Raw genomic sequence first — 23,208 nt, forward strand, 5'->3', positions numbered from 1 at the left:
AGCCAGGGAGGGACCGCAGGAGGGCTCCAGGGCATGTCTGGCCTGTCTCTCTCAGTCCCGATCAGCCAGACCCCAGCAGCAAGCTCATCTGCCAGTTGGAGTGCCTTCCCCTGGTGGTCAGTGCACATCATAGTGAGCAGTTGAATGGCCTTAGCATATCATTAGCATATTACACTTTGATTGATTGAACGGCTGACCAGCCGACGGGACACTTAGCATATTAGGCTTTTATTATATAGGATAGTTTGGTGAAGACCAAAGGACGGGGAGGTGGGAGCGAGTGAAGGTGGGCAAAGGGGAGAAGTAGAGGGGTATCTGCAATAATGTCAACATTAACATAATTTTGTCTACTCCAAGTTTTCCAAATGCAGTTAACCATGCTTTAAGGTTTTTGCTTGCTTTTTTTTGCAAGAACACCCCTCTGCAGAACCTTCTTTGGGCAATGTTGATTGACCCTGCCAGGCCATCTGTGACAAGCCTTTTCTAGATCTAGTACCTGAGAAGGTCTGTTCTGACTTGATATTCATAGATAAAGAAAATATATTATTGGATACAATTCCTGGGAATACTACCACTGCATCTGTCCGTTCTTGGAGGTTGGAATACTGAACTCTGTTGGAACACCCTCTCTCTGTCATAAAGAGTCCTTAGCAACCAGTCTGTTGAGACCACAGACAGGGAGAGTAAAGACCACAGTGTCTTTGAGTCTTGCTGGTGCAGATAAACTGTTCTGAGGAAGCTGAGGAACCAAATCCAGTGGCACAGTTCAGGCCTTGGCCATAATGTCTATTGCATATCGAGAGCCCATCTCTGCCACAGTGGGAAAACGCATGATTTTTACAGGTAAAGAGATTTTCTGTATGCTTTCACAAGGAGATCTAAACTTTATCCCTCACCCATATGATGCTCATATATGATACTCACATAATGGATACAAGAATTGGCCCTGATCAGGTAGCCCAATGGGATAGCAGCGGTTCTCAACCTGTGGGTCACGACCCCTTTGGGGGTCGAACAACCCTTTCACAGGGGTCGCCTAAGACCATCGGAAAACACATACATAATTACATATTGTTTTTGTGATTAATCATTATGCTTTAATTATGTTCAATTTGTAACAATGAAATTGGGGGTCACCACCACATGAGGAGCTGTATTAAAGGGTCACGGCATTAGGAAGGTTGAGAACCACTGGGTTAGAGTGTCATCGATATGCTAAGGTTGTGAGTTTGATTCCCTGTCAGGGCACATATAAGAATGAACCAATAAATGAATAAATAAGTGGAACAACAAATTGATGCTTCTCTCTCCTCTCTCTCTCTCTCTCTCTCTCTCTCTCTCTCTCTCTCTCTCCTCTTTCTCTCACCAACCAATAAATAAAAAAGAATGACATAATCATTTTATATATATTTATTTTGTATGATATTGCTACTCTTATTGTGCATACTCAGCCTGGGCATCAACACTGTACCTCCTCAAACAGATCTGTGACATCCCAGTTCTCACTATAGCTGAGCTTTCACAAATTCTATATCATAAAGTTTGTTGTGTGTAAGAGGAACTACTTTGATGCTAATAAAAAGTACCTTGATCAAATTTTAATTATTATTGATTTAATCTTCACGTACTTTTATAAACTTGACATATCTGCTTGACAACACTTTGAGCAAGGTGTGCATTTGACCTAGTAAAATTGTTGGCTTGCATTTTGTTCCTTTAACTTGTTGGAAATGATTTGGGTGGTGTATGTGTGTAGAATTAAAATAAGATGTAATTAAATGGAATCTACTAGTTGTGATAAGTCTGTAAGAAAGAAACTAAAATTCATCTTATTTCCTTTATAAGTTTAAATAATGAGCATATTTTATGAGCATATCCCCTTGCTTCTATGTCAACTCCCACTCCAGTCATCAGAAATCTGGCCCCAGCTATTTGCCATTGACTGACTTGTTTACATGTGCATGTGTACAAGGATCAGAATTGTGAACCTGTACTCCATGACCAGCAAACAAACAAAACAAAAAGAACTTTATCAACTGGAGTAATGTGCTTCCTTGCGGTTCCCTTTGCTTAAAATATACAGGTTCTACTCATTTCCAAAGTTACTTAGGTCATCTCCTCTCCCCACCGCCCCCTCCTCCCCCTTTCAGTGCTGCCGTGTAATACAGTTAGATTCTCTTGTCACAGACTGAATTTTTTCCTGGAATCTCCTAAATGATTTTTTAAAAATTTATATACATCAGGTTTGTTCTTTGTGCTGTAAAATTTATAGGTTTTGACAAATCCATAGGTTCCATACCCATCATTCTAGAATCGTATAGAATAGCGCCGCCACTCTAAACATCCCTGTGCTTCAATCTACTCATTTCCTTCTCTTCTCTTCCCAAACTCCTGGCAACCACTGATCTTTTCCTTTTTTTTTAAAAAAAAAAATTCTTTATTGTTTAGAGTATTATATATAGTATTACATATGTCTCCTTTTTCCCTCTTGAACGCTCCCTGGCCACCAGCCCCCCGCCACTGTGTCTGTGTCCATTGGCTATGCTTATAATGCATACATACAAGTCCTTTGGTTGGTCTTTTACCACCCCACTCCCCTGCCTTCCCTCTGAAGTTTAATGGTCTGTTCAATGCTTCTCTGTCTCTGGATCTATTTTTGTTCATTAGTTTATGTTGTTCATTATATTCCATAAATTAGTGATATTTATCTTTCTCTGACTGGCTTATTTTGCTTAGCATAATGCTCAGGTCCATCCATGCTGTTGTGAATGGTAAAACTTCCTTCTTTTTTATAGCAGCATAGTATTCCATTGTGTAGATGTACCACTGTTTTTTAATCTACTCATCTGATGATGGGCACTTAGGCTGTTTCCAAATCTTAGCTATGGTAAATTGTGCTGCTATGAACATAGGGGTGCATATGTCCTTTCTGATTGGTGTTTCTGATTTCTTGGGATATATTCCTAGGAGTGGGATTACTGTGTCAAATGGAAGTTCCATTTTTAATTTTCTGAGTAAATGTCATATTGTCTTCACAGTAGCTGCACCAGTCTGTATTCCCACCATCAGTGCATAAGGGTTCCTTTTTTCTCCGCATCCTCATCAGCACTTGTTGTTTGTTGATTTGTTGATGGTATCCATTCTGACAGGTATGAGATGGTATCTCATTACTGTTTTGATTTGCAGCTCTCAGATGATTAGTGACTTTGAGCAAGTTTTCATATGTCTCTTGGCCTTCTGTATGTCCTCTTTTGAAACGTGTCTATTTAAGTCCTTACCACTGATCTTTTCACTGTCTCTATAGTTTTGCCTGAATGTCATGGAGCTGGAATCATACACTATGTAGCCTTTTCGGATTGGCTTCTTTCACTTGCCAGTATGCATCTAATGTTCCTGCATGTCTTTTTGTGGCTTAAGAGTTCATTTCTTTTTATCACTGAATAATGTTTCATTGTCTGGATGTACCACTATTTGTTTCTCTACTCACCTATGAGAGGAAGTTTGGATTGCTTGCAGTTTTTAGCAATTCTGAAAAAGAGTTCTGTAAACATTTGTGTGCTGACTTTGTGTGGCTATGTTTTCAAAACCAATCTGGTAAATACCTAGGAATGTGACTCTGATCCAAATCCAAGAGATTTATGGAATAATTAATAGGGGATGCTCAATTTAAAAGGCACCATAAGAGATCATCTAATTTAACCCATCATTTTTCAGATGGGGATGATGAGGTCCAGAGAGCTAAGTGACTTGCTCAATATCACACAGCCTTGGTCAGAAGGCTGTAAACCTCTGCCTGCCCCCTTTTTATATGATGTATTTATGTGTATTACATCCGAATATTTGACTGAATAAAAATAGGAATGTATTTAGTCAGCCATCCTATATCTACTAGAAAATCTGCTCATGTAAACCAAGAATATTGCAGAATTCTACCTTATAAAGGAATGATCACAATTTCTGTTAGAAATGTATTAGAATTGGAAATACTCTCTAGGACATGGCTGAAAGCAATATGATGAATGAAACTATAAGTGGTAGGAGAAATACTACATAAATGTGTATGTAATTTTGAAAAGCATTGCTCCATTAGCCTGGGTTTCAGACCCATTTATTCATCTCATTTTTTTGCCCTTTGAAACTGCCACACTAATAGTTATGTCTCGAATTCAATTATTTTAAAAATAGAAAATGACTTCACACTGAACTGCCAGTGGTTTCCTTTTTGAAGAAAGAATAAAATATTCCTGACTGCAAATTCAGCGTCAGTCTCAACACTATAATTCACAAAGCAAATAGTTTAGATTTGTAAAAATGAAATTATGACAAAAGCTTACACATTTTAATGGCACTGAAACATTTGGGTGGCTAATCTGCATTTTATTCTATAATCATAGAATGTGATTTGCCTGAGGGACAGCAGTTCCAAACCAATCCTTCCTAAACTGCTGGTCATCTAAGTCATCGCTAATGCGATTTGCAAGAAAAAATCATTAGTTGTTGCTACCACTTTGAAAACATCTAAACCAAGAGAACTTCTAAGGACAAGCTTTGTCTTATACTCTAGTTTTTCTGTGTTTTTTTTTTTTTTTTTTTTTTGTATGTGTGTGTGTGTGTGTGTGTGTGTGTGTTTGTTTAGAATAATAAATGCCTTTATTACATAAACTAAGATGGGAAGAAAGACTTATTTGCCTTTCTGGATTTTGATTTAACTTTCCAAAGTTGATACCCTATAGATTACATTAATATAGCCTCTTTAAATCAGGAAGAAATACTCAGGATTAAGCAAAAAAAAAAAAATGTTGTTGAAACTGTGCTTGAAAAAATTCTTTTGTCAAAGACTAGTTGATTGTTTAGTGGGCAACCTTATAGGAAATGGAAGTAAGCATGAAGATCCTATTTCAGGAAACCAAGGTGATAAACTTAGACACAATTTTGGCTTTTCCTCTTACCCTTTCTGACCTCAGTTTTCTCATCTGTAACTTGTGAATAGTAGTACCTATTCCATAAGGTTTGCTATGATGATTTAATGAAACGAAGGTGCCTGCATAGACCACAACTTTAACAACATTTAAAAAACTTTTCTTAAGTAGTTATACTAATTTTTTCCTTGAGAAGCTCATTATCTGGAGGAGGGAGGTGCTGGGAGAGAACACAAAAATCACCCTGAAAATTCTATTTTTTCATAATAAACCAACAAAGTACAGTTTATTCCCAACGTCTGAAGATTTAAGCAAGCTTTTAAAGGGTACAGAGAGCAATAATCTAAGATGATCTAAACGAGTGGCTTTGAAACTGTAATGTGTATATTAATCACCTGGGGAGTCCTGTTAAAATGCAGATGCTGGTTCCATTGGTCTTGACTTGGGAGCCTGGGAATCTGCAATTCTACCAAATTCCCAGGTGATGCTATGCTGTGGTCCAGGGACCACACATTGAGTAATGAGGATCTAAACTTGTCGGCTCCACTATTTACTACTGTGACCTTGGACAAGATATTTTCCTCTCTGTGTCTCAGCTATAACATCTGTAGAACAGCAATAATACCCCCTTCATAGGGTTTCTAGGAATTTCAAGTGAGTCAAAGTACACAGAATGCTTAGAACAGTACCTGGCATGTGGTGAGTGCCATGTACATGTTAACTATTATCATCTGACGCAGATCACTAGCAATATAAGTAAACTGCGGGCTAGTGAAGTCATTGGCCCAGAAGCATGGTGTTTCTAATCATTAGAGCCCACACAAATATATATATTTGTTTTACCTGTTCACTATTGGCCTTTTGGATTTTCCTATAAATCTGACCTAAATAATACTGAAGAAAACAAGCTCCATGAAAAAGCTATTATGGTAGAATGGCAGATTTTGGAATATTACTTATAAACCTCATTAATGCCTGTAATCTCAGTTGATGGAAACGACATGTCATTCTATGGTCAGGAAGAATAGAAAGAGCTGCATTGGGTGCCCCAATGGGAAGTCTTTCATTATAGACATTACATTTGTCTCCTTATTTTGTGTTTGTTTCCTTCTTCTGTCCCCCCGCCCTCTCCTGCAAAAGGAGAGGAAGCACGTGTTGAACTCCAGCAAGGAAGCACTTTACTTTGGACACCCGCTGGGCATGATCCTAATCAGTTTCACTCACAACAAGTGACAAAAAATGAAGTGCCACACTGTCTTGCTAACCCCAATTGCCAGCACTTATCTCAGAAAAGGGCAAACCTCTCACAGAGCTTAATAAAAGGTCCCTTTGATCACAAGTATCATCTTTAAGAGAAATACGCTCCAGGAACAGTCCGAGGCAGATAGAAGCTTATCCATACCTCTAAGCATAACGCCACGGAAAGGCACCGCAACTCGAGTATCTGCTCAAATCATGTATGTGGGGCAGCAGTTTCTAAAAGAAAGGAAATAATTTCTGGAAACTACAGAATTGCAGGAGAGGCGGCCATGTAAAGGGAAGAAATAGCTGCACTGCTTGCCCCTGCTCTGTAGCCAGGCTCTGATGTCGCGTGGAGACCTACCGCCTCATCTCCAAGCAGAGTCTGAGGAGGATGGAGTTTCTCTGACAAGGACCTAGAACCAGCTGAAGAAATCTGGCAGAGCCAAGGGGAGATTTGGTGTATTCCTAAACCTCATTCTCATTAGCCAAGGGACCTGCCTTGGGGAGGGAGGTGGGAGCACCAGAGGACAGAGCCATGAACCCTAAGCAGCTGGACTAAATAGACGCAGCAGCTCCCAAGTTCAGTAAACAATGATGGAAACTCACCAGTGCATAACTGGGGGAGGGAGGTGGCTACCGAGGAGAAAAGATCCACGGTGAGCCATGAGATGTGAGCCACATCCAGTTTGGGGTTCTTTGTCACATTCTACTACCAATAAAACGAAGATCTCCCTGGAGGGCTCTCTTAGCTGACCACAATCCCAAATCCAGGGCACTGATTCTCAAAATTTAATATGCTGAAGAACCACTTATGGAGACTCCAAAAAATATATGTACTTTTATTGGTTTCAGAGAGGACGGGAAAGGGAGAGAGAGACACATACATCAATGATGAGAGAGAATCATTGATTGGCTGCCGCCTGCACGACCCCTACTGGGGATCGAGCCTGCAACCCAGGCATATGCCCTTGCAGGAATCGAACCCGGGACCCTTTCAGTTTGCAGGCCGGCGCTCTATCCACTGAGCCAAACTGGCTAGGGATGGAGACTTTTTTGAATCCAGAATTCCCCAAATTCAGAGTTTCTGGGGCCCTAGCACCTGCATGTTAAACAAGCACACCAAGAGAAAGTGATACAGGATGCCACGTGACACAGTAGGGGAGCACAGTAGGCCCCAGGGCAATAGGAGCTGTGCCCATTCTACTCCTGGAAGCTCACACGCCCTCCAGTTCTATTACTCTGCGAGGTCTAACTTGCCTCCAGTTAGAAGATCAGAAGTCTCAGCTCACAGCCACTGAATTTTAAAAGTAATTTAGAAACCCACAATTTTAAAAAGAAGAACAGAAACATTTGTATACTTCAAATTAATGTGCATTATATCATTCTGTAAGTGATCATATAAAAATGAACTAAAAATTTCAGCCCAATGAATTATGTCACTGATGACAGGATAATTAGGAATCTAAGTAGTCAAAATGTATGCAAACAAAGCTATCTGAAGTTTAGGAAGATTAGTGAATAAATGTTGACAGCATTCGCGTCTGACAAATTCTTTGTTCATAGCAAGGAAATAATACCTCCTACATCTCTTTCTATTAGAGGTTTTTCAGACTCGTTCAAACTCCAATTTACAAGCTAAGTAGCTATTACCACCCTTTTTCACAAAACAGAAGCAGAACAAAGTAGACATGCTAGTCATGTGGGCTAAGTAAAGACATTTTTTTAAAAAGCAAACCTACAATTCTACAATCCTAGGAACTGACGTGGTAAATCTCATTCATGTCCTTTCCTGAGGCTTGTGTGGCCACTTAGAACACAGGATCCACCTTAGAGCCACACTCACTTCCCCATCACCACCCTTCACACGGTATGCATGTGCCTATGCACGCACATACCCACCCTTTGACGTGTGGAAATGCCCTGAGGAATGTCGACGTCTCTTGTCTGCAGGGATACAAAAAAAAAAAAAAAAAAAAAAAAAAAGATTGCTTATCATTGACCTGGGACATATAATTACTCAGAAGATAAATATTGAGATGAGAGTTTGCAGTAAATCCCCAATACTGTGATAACTCCACCTTTGCTTCCCAGGGAGGGGCGTGCTCCAGAAACACTGTCTAGCTATGGATTATTGTGTGTGAGGACTATACACTAGGAAGTTATTTACATTCGTCTACATACAGGTCAGGAACCCCATTAATCATTGTTAAATAAACAACTCCCTGCTGCTCCTCCCCCAGGGCGCTCTGAGCCCTGACAGCGGCCAGGGGAAGCTGTCATTCACAACCAGCCTGGAAGGTTGCAAGCCTCTGCACTCATGGTTTGGAGTTTGAGGCCCATGGGCGTCCTGGCCCACAGCATTTTCATCTGGCTGCAGTCACAGTGTTAATGGCTCTGGAGCACGACTTTGGAAGAGTGATAGCCTTTTGCAACATCCAGCCTTTAGGCCAGACTGTCTCAAACATTATCTCCAAATTTGGATGAGAGTTTGTCCAGCCATTTTTCTGTGATGATGTAACAAACTCAGACAGAAACTACATGTGAATGTTCACCTCACCACTGTGATTCACCTGACATGATGACAGAGTGCTGAGCTTAAAATGTTTTGACTTTGAAACATACATGTGGGGGCTGAGAGTGTGCCCAAAGGCAAATTATGTCTTGAACAGAAAGGGCCATCTCTTAAAGCAGAGAGTTCACCGAAGGTGGGAGAGGGTAGTGCCACAGATAAATGGAAAGGGAAAAACACCACACCCCTGCCAGGCCCAGGGCAGAGGGTCCAAGGTCAGGGCTACTTCAGTTGGCCGGCCCTCACTCTCTCACATCTCAACTAGACACAATGGAGCAGATGACATTTTGAGCAAGTGACTCCTACCGATGGCAGCTTCAACAATGTCTACCATGATGGCCATTCTTGTAGTCAGTTCATCAAAAGGGATCACAAATATTTAGATCTCCTATCTCCTCCCTTCACCAAAGGGCTGATATCAACCTTTAACCCCTATACCCACTCTGCAATCTCTCCCTATTCTCTTCTTTTCCACAGTTACAAAAATAGCTGTGCAGAGATCACCACAAACCCTAGTGGATCTTTGTTTACATTTTTAAAAAATTGATACCAAAGGAGACATTTAGGGAATCTTGACCAGAGCTTTGAAATTCAGCCCCAGTACAGAGCTGGTTTCCTGTGCCCACTCCCACCCCCACCCGGTAAATCCAGCAGGCCAGATGGCTAGTGTCGCCTCCTTGGACATTTACTTTGTTCTCTTCTCTGGCTTTAACTTCTCCTGTTGTCCCACTGGAGAATTTGTGTCGTAGTCACACCCACATTATTAGGAAGACCAACTGTCTCAGTTTACCCAGTTCAAGGAGCTTGCTGGACACTGAGTTTTCAGTGCAAAGACTGGGATGGGTTGGTCACCCTAACTCTGACCCTTAGTTGCGGCCCTTGCCAGGCCAGCCTCCCCAGGTCAAGGTGAAGATAGAATTCGTCCTCTGAGTTCTGCACAAAGCAGGATGGGAAGTGTTCATGATGTCAGGACACCCGGCAAGAGTTGCCTCATATATAAGTCATTGTTAACTTCCTCCCTTGCACTCCATCAGAGAAAGAGGAGAAGGTCCAGGCTATTCCACAGAAATGCTAGGTAGATAGACGTCTACCTCCACTCTGAGGCATCTTGCCCAGTTACATAAGGTGGTAATCACTGGCCTTTTTACCTCTGACCTGGAACTGCGGTTCCCCTTGACTAAAGACCAGTTGCATCAGCACATCTACTGTAAACCCAAGAAGACCACCCTGAATCTATCTCAACATCTTTCCAGCAACAATATGGCCTCAAATGTTTCAAAGAGAGCAAGACCAGCATTCTGGGCCATTATACTTGCTTGGAGTAAAAAATAAAAATCTCTCCCTTTTTATGTTCTGAACTTTATTTTTCCCCCCTGTTTAATGATAGCAGTTCATGTATTTGTCTAGCTCCCATCATTAGTTGATATGTATTACCTAATGTTAGAGTCAAATAAATCATGTCAAGTGCAAAGAAGAGGACCACCATAACATGTTAGCTAGACTGAACTTGTGGCCATAACCTAAATGTGGTGGGTTTGTGCTGTCAACTTACCAAAGCTAGAACTGCGTTTCCCAGAATGCTTTGCTCTGCATAGCTTTGGGGTAGGCTGGGCAGCAAAACACATTTGTGTGCAATGTGGAAGGCGGATGTGAAGTGATGGACACATTTTTGCCATGCTCAGAAGGTGGGTGCGGGCCACCAGGGGATGTTGCAGCCCATGCTCACTGTTGCTGATAAGTTGGCTCACCTCATTGGTCTGGGCAGCTCCTTCAGAGCATTCCATGCTTCCTTCTTCAGCTTCATTGATTTCTTTTTAAAATATATTTTTATTGATTTCAGAGAGGAAGGGAGAGGGAGAGAGAGATAGAAACATCAATGATGAGAGAAAAATCATTGATCGTCTGCCTCCCACACTGGGGATAGGAGACTGTAACCTGGGCATGTGCCTGACTGGGAATTGAACCATGACCTCTTGGTTTATAGGTTGACGCTCAACCACTGAGCCACGTTGGTTGGGCAGCTTCATTGATTTCTGGGCCAGGTATTTAGCACTGTGACAAAAAGGCCCATTTTTCACTTACATCAACCAATTTGGAGGCTTAGAGGCATAAGAGACCTATTTGGGTCCAGTTAATCCCTGTAGGTTGCAATTTATCTTACAAACCCACATTGCCTGGACCCACTGCTTTGATGTGTTGCTTGTTAACCAGCATCTGAATCACTTTGCTGACCTGGTGGGGGTCGCCGCTCAGTGCTGGGTATACCACAACCAGAGTTGTTCTTGTGAAGCTGGGTATTTTGGCGCTCCAGCTGGGGGTGAGGAGCAGGACTTCTGGGACTCACCTTCTTCCTGGTTCCAGCTTCAAAGGCTAGGCAGATGGCACCAAGGGCCACCTAATGTGGAGTACACTAAAAACGTTTGTGGAGGGAAGGCATGAATGAGCTGAAGGGTTGACAATTCCTTGAGAAGTTTGCAGTCTAGGGCCTTTTCCTCCATCATACTATCTAGGCTCCGATTTATATGTTTCACCAATAATTCTGCTATCGAGAGAGTCATCTGGATACCTGTTTATCTCTAAACCAGGTCAATAATGATCTCAGCACAGAGGACAATGCAGAAGGAAGGCACCATTATTCACTACTTTTGTTCATTTCTTTCCCTGGGGTAGATGAGTGTGCTGTTGGAAAGAAGAGGGAGTCCTCCATAAGATCTTCCTCTCTCATCCAACACTGCTTTCTCCATGTTGTATATGGTTTGTTCACTAACAGAGCGCTGCTGAGAGCAACATCCAGAAACAGATTTTAGACAAGAAGCTTCTGTCCACCTGCTTCCTCCAACCTGTATTCTAAGCACCCAGGCGCTCCTCTCTCCACCCTCCTACAGAGCTTTCCAGGGCACTGCTTGCTCGTGGTCCTGCTCTTATAAGACAGACATTTGCTTTTTAGTAGAAATAGAAAAGTAAAGATATTGCAGATGCATTGTGGGAAGCAATGGGAGGGGATCAGATGGTTCAAAGGGAATGCATTTAACCCTCTCCATCTTCCAGGGGCCCAGCTGCTGCTCATGGTGTGTCTCTGTGGGAGGCAGTCTGCTGTAAGAAACACGAGAAATGGAGAGCCCAGTAGGACCCCCCACTTTAGCCTTTTTAAGTGACAAACAAGTGTGAAGTAAGGAGGCTGCAACCACAAGGGGTTACCGAAGAAAACGTAGAAAAATAACTCAGAAAAGATGGCAATCTACAAAGTGCTCCTCCCCAAGAGAGAAGGGAAAAGAAAAGAATAACAGAATTCATCCTTTCCCTTTTTTTTACTAACTAGAAATTAGAAACTAGAAAAAGATCTGTAGTTGTTAAGTCGTTGCATTTCTCCCCACTGATAATTAGCACCAGATGGAGCAAAATAATGTCATTTTATAATTTGTGGACACTGCAATAGTAAGTGGGTTAAAGAGAGTTCAGCTAATGGGTCCACGTGTATCGCTTTCATTTCTTCGTCTGCTGCCAGCAATAGCCAGCGTTTGAAGAGGGTGGGCAACTGTGAGATGTTTCATATGAAACTACACATGTCACCGTGGTCTGACGAATGGACACTGGCAGTGATATTGGAAATCTGCTTAACATTCCATTTCTCTTATACAGACAGCAGGAAAATGGAACTGAGTCCCATCCCCACATTTCACATGCATTTGATTGTAGGCTTATACTTTTTAAATTACAAATTCTAATTTTTCAGACCTGTGTGCTGACTTCATTGATCTTTCCAAGTCCTGCACAAGGCCCATATTTTCCATGACTAATTCTCATCGGTCACGCCTTTCGTTGTATTTCTTTTTTAATGAAAGGCAGCCTGCCCAGCTCTGGGCTAGCTGTTCCGTGTGTAGGGCAGTTTTCTTACGTAGATTATAAGTTCTCTGAGGGCCGGATCAAGCCTGATCATTTTGCCTCATCAGCCTAACACTGAGCATGTAGTAAGCACTTAGGCAACTTTTAAATAGCTAACATCATTAGTCAGTTTAATTTCACAAGATTTTAGGTTTTAATATATGTTATTCATATTTATGCATAAATTACAATGCAAAGCAATATATAAAATTGAATTTTTTTTGTTCTAACTCTCTCCTTTCTAACAGACTATTTCTCTTCTGTTGAGCTAGCAAATCTTGACACCTTTGTATTACAATATTTGCAAAGGCATAAAGACAAATGCCCGGAAGTTGTACTATTGTTCCTGGCTTGTGATTAAAAAGAAAAAAAAGACTAAGCAATAACTAAATTTCAATTCTAAATGCTTTGCTACACTTGTAAAGAAAAGTGTTTCTAAGTGAAAAATTATTAGCTGTATTTAAAAAACTGAATCAGCCTGGCCAACATGACACATGCCTGGGTTGCGGCTTGATCACCAGTGTGGGGTGTGCAGGAGGCAGCTGATGAATGATTCTCTCTCATCCTTGATGTTTCTCTCTCTCCCTCTCCCTTCTTCTCTGAAATCAATAAAAATATATTTTTAAAACACAAACTGAATCATTCCTGCAGAAGTACAACACTACTAAGTGTGTTGCTGAGTGGTCTGCACCTGATTGGTTCACATGAGACAGTGGATTTCTCCCTTCCTCCAATCAGGGAGCTCTTTCTATCACATGCATATCACACACATATTCATTTATTCCACAAATATTTATTGTGTGTCAGGCTCCAGGCTTTTCCTGCATTTGCATATTGGTCAAGGAAGGGAAAGAGACCAAAGGCAAAACAACTCTGGGACTTGCTAATTCTGCTCCTTTAGAGTCAATTAACATCTAATAATATAGTTCAATTATTTACATTTCTTGTAGGCCTTAGGAGTCCCCAAACTGATTTTCCTGTAATTCAGTAAACATATGATTTTATTACCATCACTGTGATGACAGCACTTGAGAAAAATTAAGTTGCAATTCATATTGAAAATTTAGGGGATTCTACAAAAAGGTAGATGTAGAAGATGAAATACCCATCTCATACATTTGAAAAGACAATGTACCAGTAGAAAGAAAGCATAAAACAAAGTACTAGACTGCTGATTGATAGACCGATGGCATATCATGCATTTAAATGTATATCAAGAGGAATAGATCCACCAAGAGAGAGTGCCAGTTGGGGTTACCGACTAAAGCAGGAATGATTTAATCTAAGAGAGTTTTCCTAACATGGTAAATATTAAAACACTAGAGGCCTGGTGCATGACATTTGTGCACTCTGGGTGGGCGGGTGGGGTCCTTCAGCCCAGCCTGCACCCTTTCACAGTCCGGGAACCCTTGGGGGATGTCCGACTAACGGCTTAGGCCTGCTCTCCACTCCCCATGGGGAGCAAGTCTAAGCCGTTAGTCAGACATCCTTAGTGCTGCCACCACTGCTGTGCTCACCAGCTGTGAGCCCGGCTTCTAGCTGAGTGGTGCTCCCCATATGGGAACACAATGACCATCAGGGGGCAGCTTCTGCATCGAGCGTCTGCCCCCTGGTGGTCAGTGCATGTCATAGCAACCGCTTGTTCTGCCATTCGGTTGATTTGCATATTACCCTTTTATTATATAGGATAAAGTCCTGTAGCAGTACGCACATTTATATTTCCATGCAACCCTCACCACCACCTACCTTCAGAACTTTTCCATCTTGCAAAATTGAAACTGTGTCCATTGAACGCCAACTCTCCATTTCCCCCTTCCCAGCCCCTGGCAACCACCATTCTACTTTCTGTTCCAGTGAAAATGACCACTTTTGTCATCTTATATAAATGGAATCCTTTTGTGACTGGCTTATTTTACTCAACATAATGTCCTCAAGTTTCATCTATGTTGGAGTTTGTGTCACTATTTCCTTTCTTTTTATGATTCATTGTATAAATAACGATTCATTGTATGTTTTAATGGATTGACTTGTCCTCCCTGACAATTTCATATGTTGAAGCCCCAGTCCCCAATGTATTTGGAGACAGGTCTTTCATGAAGGTGATAAAAGTTAAATAAGGTCGAGGGATGAGACTCTAATCCCATGAAACTGGTGCCGTTGTAAGAAGGAAGAGGACCCTAGCCAGTCTGGCTCAGTGAATAGAGCATCAGCCTGCAGACCAAAGGGTCCCAGGTTTGATTCTGGTCAAGGGCACATACCCAGGTTGCGGGCTCGATCCCCAGTGTGGGGCGTGCAGGAGGCAGACAATCAATGATTCTCTCTTATCATTGATGTTTCTATCTCTCCCTTCCTCTCTGAAATCAATAAAAATATATTTTAAAAAAAGAAGGAAGAGGAATACCAGAGCTCTTTTTCTCCCCATGTGTGCACAGAGGAAGGCCATGTGAGGACACAGAGGGAAGGGCCACCTGCCAATGCAGGAGAGAGGTCTCATCAGATGTTGGTCCTGGAAGACACTTTGATCTTGGACTTCCAGCCCTCAGAACTATAAGAAAAGAGGTCTCTGTTCTTTCAGTCACCTACTCTAGTATTCTGTTATAAAGCCCTAACACACTCATGTATATCACATTTTGTTTATCTGCCCGTCCATCAATGGACGTTTGGGTTGTTTGACCGTTTGGCTGCTGTGAATAATGCTGCTGTGGAATTGCTGGGTCCTCCGGTAATTCTCTGTCTAATTTCTTGAGGAACCATCACACCGTTTTCTACAACAGCTGCACCCTTTTACATTCCCACCAGCAACGCACAAGGACTCCAATTTTTCTGTATCTCATTTGAAAAATGCTTAATCTGATATGTGGTTACTGTGAGAAACCTGTGATCACTCAGTCACAACTGTAGATTTGGAACCGTTGACCACCTATTCACATGTGGAAGGTTAATTTGCTTTTCTGTGAGCTAGAATGCAACAGTACACAATACCACTTTTGAGGGGGAGGGGAGGATTCAAAATAAGCAGAATCATTTGGTGCCATTTTGTATCAGCATCACTTTATAAAAAATTGTTTCAGCATCCTGTGGTGCGAGGTTTGCCAGGGTTATTTATATGGAAAATAACAAAGTCACCTCCTCTTCCCCCGCAGTGCCCTCACCGGAGTCAACTAAAACACAGTCTCTAATCTAAAGATATCTGGTCTAAAGGTATCAGATCAGATAGCATCTTGGGACCCCCGTCCTGAATTAAATTATGGCATTTGTAAACATGATTTTTTTAATTTCAGTTCCACATTTTACATAATCTTATAGCTCGTAAATGGAGTTTAGAAATGTTCACATAGCCTGTAAGCTCTAAATGCAAATAAATCTGTGCTAAGTAGGATATCTTTTTAAAATCCTTCTAATTATTTTCAAATTTTATAGCTTTAAGGGGTCAATTGAGGAATGATTTTCATAAGCATAAAAATAATTAACTCAGAGAAAATTGCAAAAAATTTGTAGCAACGTTTTTCAGTAAGTATCAACGCTCTCCAAATACTTCAACTAATTCAGAATAACTAGTAAACCTTTTAAATTATTCTATACTATTCTTAAACTGCCTTCTTCTGCACAATCTAAGAATGGGGATATGTACTTCAAATATTTAATATCTGTCGGTTATTCTAAATGTTCCCTAGGAATTATTTACAGTGATTGCAGCACTTTCATTTTTCAGGCCACTTCAGCTGAAAGACAGACTGAAGTAAAATTGGCAAATAAAAGTCAATATTTAACTGGTACTTCACTCGGACATTTTATTCTAGTTTCTAACTTCGATGTTTAATAATTGATTGAGGGAAGGAAGCAGGAGTTCACTGTGTTTGTTCTCAGAGATTTGAACAGAGGAAGAGAAAGCTTGCTGTTAGGTTTGCAAAAGGCCTAATAGACATTAGGTTAGGTTTGTCCTAGGAGAAAGAGAGAGAGGGAGAGTAAAAATTAAATGACAATGTGGATTGCAAAAGATAATATTTTAGAATTAGGGGCTAAATCCAACAAGATTAGAATGTAACAGGAATAAATATGAACCTTGCACTTAGGGTTAAAAATCAACAGGACGAGTAAAGGGTAGGGGGGACACTCATGTGATTGGTTAGTGTGGAGGTCTTAGCTGACTGTAAACTCAAGATGAGCCCGATGGTTCCGACAAAGCTGACATAACCACGGAGCTCCGTGTTCCACAAACCAGCAGACTCTGCCGGGCTGGAGCACATTGCAGCACTCCTTTTGGTTCTGAGTGACGCATTTTAAGGGAGATGTTCATAAATGGAAGAGCCTCGCGAGGCAGGGTGGTGAAGAGTCTGAGAATCAGTTACAGGAAGAGCACCCAAAAGAAGAGGACACCTCCTTGACCCAAGAACTTGGTGTGAGCCTTTCCCTGTGTCGGCCAGGCTGACCAATGAGAGAGGGACTGTCCGCTGGGATTCAGACGAATGCGTGACTGCTACAGCAAAGCAGATTTCAGTTCAGCATATGGAAGAATAATTAGATCTGTCCAAAAATAGAATGTGCTTCTGTGGCTGGAAATATTTTGGCAGTTGGATGAGCACCAGCTGAGGGACAGAACCCAGGGTACAGGTTGTACCTGCCCACCCCAGAGGCTGCAGCAACCCAAAGCTCCCAGAACACGCTGCAAACGTGTCCTTTCTGCCAATGTTGTGGCTAGTGTAACTGGATTTAGGGCTGTCTTCATGTGATTTCCAAACAACCAACTGGCAACCCAAGTGGGTGAATATGTCTAGAAGTACAACAGGGCATCTATTTATTTTAGCACAGGAATTTTGGCCGTGGCCACTACTGCAGAAGCCACCGGAAACCATCACCAATAGCACTACACTACTGCCCTCAGAGCCTCTGAATAGCAGCTGAAACATGGAAATATTTGAAGAGGAAATTACCTTCCTATCTTCCCATAAGAGTACCAGTTTGATACCCTTTCTTGATTCTGAGAATATATGAGTTACAATTTCAGAAGCCAAGACTAGATGCTTTTAAGAATCAAAACACCAACACGGTTCGTCTTGGTATATTAATTAACATATGTCAGAAGTGACTTGGCACTTTGACTTCTTTAGAAACAATATCGATGGTATAAAGCCATGGCTCTCCAACTTTATCATGTGTCAAAGTCACGTGGAGGGATTGTTAAGGCCCAGATTGCTAGGCCCACCTTCAGAGTTTGTGTTTCAGGAGACAAGAGGTGGGGCGTGAGATTCTGCATTTTGAATAAGTTCTCAAATGCTTATGTTGCTGGTCCGGAACCACACTTTGAGAACCACTGATATAATGAATGAATGAACACAGCATAAGAAGCCACGTTATAATCAGCGAATTGCTAGTGTCTATGGGATTGGTGTGCCAGAGCTGGCTTGTACCTTCTGATTGTTAGCAACTCTTTTCAACTCTGCATTCAGTGACATCAGCTTGGTAGTTTGAAACTGGTCATGGTGGAAATATTTACACCACAGATATTGGTATATGCTAACACCATAATTTTTTTTTCCTCTGAATGCCAGAATTAAATATTTACCAGTAAACCATTGCTATAGACTCACAGCAGAAGGAAAATATTGGATGATCTAATGTCTAATGTAACATTGCTCAAATTCACTTCACTAATGGATTTAATAAGTATTTCTTGAATCCTGGCTACATAAGCACAGCAGTATTTTTTCAATTATAATGTGCTGAAAGGATTTAATAAGCATGGATTAAAGCAGACAATGAAATATGGTTTCATGTATTAGTCATTTGCTGTAAGAAATATTCAACATTTGATCCATTGCATAAATGTGTATGAAAATGAACATAAACCAGTGATCATTAAAAGTGCATTATCGAGCCCTAGCCAGTTTGGCTCAGTGGATAGAGAGTGTCGGCTTGTGGGCTGAAGGGCCCGGGTTCGATTCCTGTCAAGGGCACATGCCTGAGTTGTGGACTCGATCCCTGATAGGGGGCATGCAGGAGGCAGCCAATAAATGATCTGCTCTCATCACTGATGTTTCTATCTCTCTCTCCCTCTCCCTTCCTCTCTGAAATCAGTAAAAATATATATTTTTTAAAAGTGTGTATCAAAGATTAAGAAATAAATAAAAGTGCATATCAGTTCATTATCTTCACTGTCTAACATTTACTGCTTAGAATATATCAGATACTATTCTAAGTTTACATGAATTATCTCATTTAATTCTTATAAAATATGTCACTTAGATACTGTTATCCTCATTTTATAGATTAGAAAAACTGAGTCACAGTAACAGGTATATGATACCTATGTATCAATGTTTATGGAATATCAGCAGCCATGTTTTGTGTGATCTCACATGTAATGTCTTAGAAATCTCACATACAGCATTTCTCAAAGACAGTTTACTGATAATAACCACATTATTATTATATAATCACTATAATCTTGTTTTGTTTTTGTTAATCCTCACCTAAGGATATTTTTCCATTGATTTTTAGAGAGAGGGGAAGGGAGGGGGAGAGATAGAGAGAGAGAAACATTGATGTGAGAGAGACATAATCAGTTGGGACCAGGGCAGTAGATCGAGCCTGAAACTAAGGCCCTTGACCAGAACAGAACCTGGGACCCTTTAGTCTGGGGGCCAACACTCTAGCTGCAGAGCCAAACCAGCTAGGGCTAATCACTATAGTCTTAAATATATTTTTAATGATAATTAGAAGAAAATGCAGATGGCATCGATACTTTGACAAAACAATACCAGAAGAATACTGGCATTCCAGGGAAAACAATGCTAACCATTGGCTTGACGGCATTCAAGCACAATAGCCTGACCCTCCCAACTCTCTTCTGTTGAGCTACACTCTCAAGACCCCTCAGCCCTCTTTTCTGGTGGGAGAATAAGATCATAGTTTGCCATTCTGATTCCCCAATTTCTATCTTTCCGTGAGGTTGACCTACCTACTACATATTTTTTATTAACACATCATTATTAGGTCATCAGTCTATGATTGCTCTGACTTGAAAAAAAAAACTTCTGTCTTTAAGGTTCTCTAGTAACTATTTGATCACAACTAGTATTGATTCTGGGAATTTCTACTTGTCACTACTTAGTATTGCCTGCGATTCATCTCTCATGCTCTGTGCTTTGTTCAAAGCCACAGTATGACCTAAAATGAGCATTACGTGGAGTGAAAACTTAGAAACTCTCAGGATGTCAGCATGTGCAACATATCCTGTAGGGAGTGAAATCTCACTTTAAAAGGAATCCAACTGTGAGCAATTAGCTACAGAAACCTGGGGGGCAGGTTTCAGGGATGAGTAACAAGTTCAACATTATAGTGCAGTGACAGGGTGTGGTGTGTTTATCCACGTGTTAGAGCCACGAGCATTTCCCTACATAAACAGAGTTGCTCAAACTGGTTTCATTTGGGTCTACTGAATGGACCCTTCTAGACTGCTTCTGTCTGGCTCTTTAGTGAGTTGTATGTACTAAACAGAATTTCAGTAGTTTCCAAACTCTCGGCCGGTACTGTTCAGTAGAAACACAATGCAAACCACTTACAGAATTAACAATTTCCTAGTAGCCACATTTTAAAAACTAAAACAGTTGAAAATAACTTCAGAAATAAATGAAAATACCTCCAAATTATTATCATTTCAATATGAAATGAATATCAAAAGTTATTAAAGAATGTTTCATATTATTTCTTTTGTACTAAGACTTTGAAATTCAGTATGTGTTTTCACTTTATAGCACATTTCAATGTGGACTAGTCACTTAACAACTACTCAATAGCTATGTGTGGCTGGTGACTACTGCATGGAGAGTACAGCTTTAGACTTGTTAATGCTCAGATTATTATTATTATTATATTGGAACATCCAGTATCTAAAAACCCCAGTTGATGGGATTCCTAAGTTTCTAGAATGGAATACCAAACAAACACTCTTGACCTATAGCTTCTATATCAGGTCATTGTTTATAATTAGGATAAATAATAATGAACGAATGATGGTGAAAAACAACTTTAAAAATGAGTAAATTTATTAAAGTTGCAATACAGTGCAAAACTGAAACAACCATATTAGCTTCCAGAATTTCAATCTATATATATAAAAGGCTGATATGCAAAGTGTTCCCTCGGGAGTTCGACGGGGAGAACAGGAGTTCCATCATTTGCTATGACATGCACTGACCACTAGGGGGTGGCACAGAACATGGTGGGTGACCAGCTGCAGCGGCAGGGTGCTGAGGGAATGAGGGAAGGAGACGGGGAGGCGGGGAGTCTAGGAACCTGATGGGCCCTGATTACCAGCCCGGCCTAGGGACCCTACCCATGCATGAATTTTGTGCACCAGCCTCTATTTATTTATAATAATGTAGGATCTACTTAAACCTCTTCGCTGAACGGTTAGCATTTCTAGTAGCTGTGTTCTCTTTAGAGAGGAGTATTTTTCTGCCTACCTTCACAATGGGTCTCTTTTGTGGAAGAAGAATCTTTGTATTTAAAGTAAAATTAACTCTGATTTCCATCTGTTTGGCACCATGATACTCCCTGCATAATATCCTTAAACATTTCCACTACAGTTGTTCAAGGCATTGCACCTAATCACCTCAGTCCCAATATTGTATAGGCTACAATAGCACTAGCATAGAAGAAGGTATGGACATGGTAGAAGGTGACAGAAATAACAGAAATGGTTAGAAGTTACATAATTTGATAATAACTGTCATTAGGCATCTGTTTTGTTCCAGGTACGTGTCCAGATACGACATACATATGCTACATACAATTTATCTCTTAGTTCTTACAACAATTGTATGAGGTGGTTAGATGTTTCATTTTCCAGATAAAGAACTGAGCCTGAGAAACAGGAAGTATTTTGAAGAAGGTTACGAACCTATTATGAAATAGAATTTAGAGGAAGTGTGGTCCATCACTTCTCCACACCATGATGCCACCCAATAAAGCAAAACAGATGAAAAAGGAAATGGTTTGCTGCAAACCACAAGAAATCGTGAATGGAAGGGCAGAGTGTGAACTACACAGAGAGTGATATAAAGTTGGTAGGGAGAAATAAAACATTTCATCATTTCCTTGTACAGCAAAGGAAGAGGAGAAAATGGAAGAAGTGGTGGCAACTGGTTTCCTCAGGTGGTCATAAATATGCTTCCACAGGAAATGAAGTTTTAGAGGAACAGTGGGAATTGAAACAATGGGGAGGACTGAATGTATAGAAGTAATAAATATGATTAAGAGACCAAAGGAGAGAGAAAAAGTAATTCGGGTGATCATTATGTCAGTGGCTTTCAAACTTTTCTGATTACAGCCCACAGAAAGAAATACATTTTACACGGGACTCAGTTAACTGACGGTGTGTGTGTGTGTGATACATATATATATATATATATATACAGACATATATATTTAATGATACATATATTTAGTGATATATATATACACACATATAGTCACTAAAACAGGTGAAAGGCAATTCAGTGAAGAAAGAATCATCTAGCAAATGGTGTTAGAACAATTGGTTGTCTGTACACACAAAAATTGAATTTCAATCCATATCTCTCATCAAATACAAAAATTAATTTAAAATGCATCATAGACCTAAATGAAAAACCTAAAACAATATAAAACTTCCAAAAGAAAACATAAGAGAAAACCTGTGACCTTAAGTTTGGCAAGAATCTTTTTCAGATCCAACACCTAAAGTATGATCCATACAGGAACAATTTTATAAACTGGTCTTGACCAAAATGAAAAACTTCTACTCTCCATAAGACACTGTTAAGAGAATAAAAATACAAGGGCAGACTAGAAGAAACTATTTGCAAAGTGTGTATTGACAAAGGACTTGTATCCAGAGCATATAAATAACTCTCAAAATTCTCAATGAGAAAACAACACAATTTTAAAAATGAGCAAAAGATCCGGATGCTTCATCAAAGAAGGTGCACAGATGGCAAATAACCACAAGATGCTCAACATCATTAGTCATTAGAGAAGTGAGTGCCAATTAAAACCACAATGAGAGACCACTGCACACCTATGAGGATGGCAAACATCAGCAAGTATTCGCATGTGGGGCAACCAGAGCTCAGAGATACTGGCGGGAGTGTAAAAGCGTAGCATCACTTTGGAAAACAATTAGATGGTTTCTTAAAAAGCTGATACACACACCATAAGACCCAGCCATTCCACTCCTAGGCATTTAACTAAGAGGAATGAAAGCATTTGTCCATACAAAGACCTATACAGAAACGTTCACAGTGGCTTTATTTGTAACAGTCCCAAACTGAAAATAACCCAAAAGTCCATTAACAGGTAAATGGATAACACAAATTTGTTGCACATCCAGACTATTCGATGATAAACAAGAAAAAACTGTTGGTTCATGTTATAATAAGGATGATCTCAAAATAATGATGCTTAGTGTAAGAAGCCAGGCAAGAGAGAGAGAACACTGTATGATGTCATTTATACAAAATTCTAGAAAGTGAAAATTAATCACATTGTAACAGAAAGCAGATAAGTGGTTGCCTGGGTATGGGAATGGTCAGAGAGTGGGAAAGGAAAGGATTT

At 40.5% G+C, this 23,208-nt stretch overlaps 1 protein-coding gene across 1 annotated transcript in view; it reads left to right on the forward strand.

The window, feature by feature from the left end:
- Positions 1-782: 782 nt before the first annotated feature.
- CUNH4orf45 (chromosome unknown C4orf45 homolog) overlaps positions 783-23,208 on the forward strand; it is a 67,840-nt gene continuing 45,414 nt past the window's right edge. Inside the window, exon 1 of the mRNA XM_036314016.1 lies at positions 783-843. Within this exon, the coding sequence (XP_036169909.1) occupies positions 783-843 (61 nt within the window). The remainder of the gene's footprint in view (positions 844-23,208) is intronic.

This window comes from Myotis myotis, unplaced genomic scaffold, assembly GCF_014108235.1.
Source record: "Myotis myotis isolate mMyoMyo1 unplaced genomic scaffold, mMyoMyo1.p scaffold_m19_p_6, whole genome shotgun sequence".
NCBI classification, from domain to species: domain Eukaryota; kingdom Metazoa; phylum Chordata; class Mammalia; order Chiroptera; family Vespertilionidae; genus Myotis; species Myotis myotis.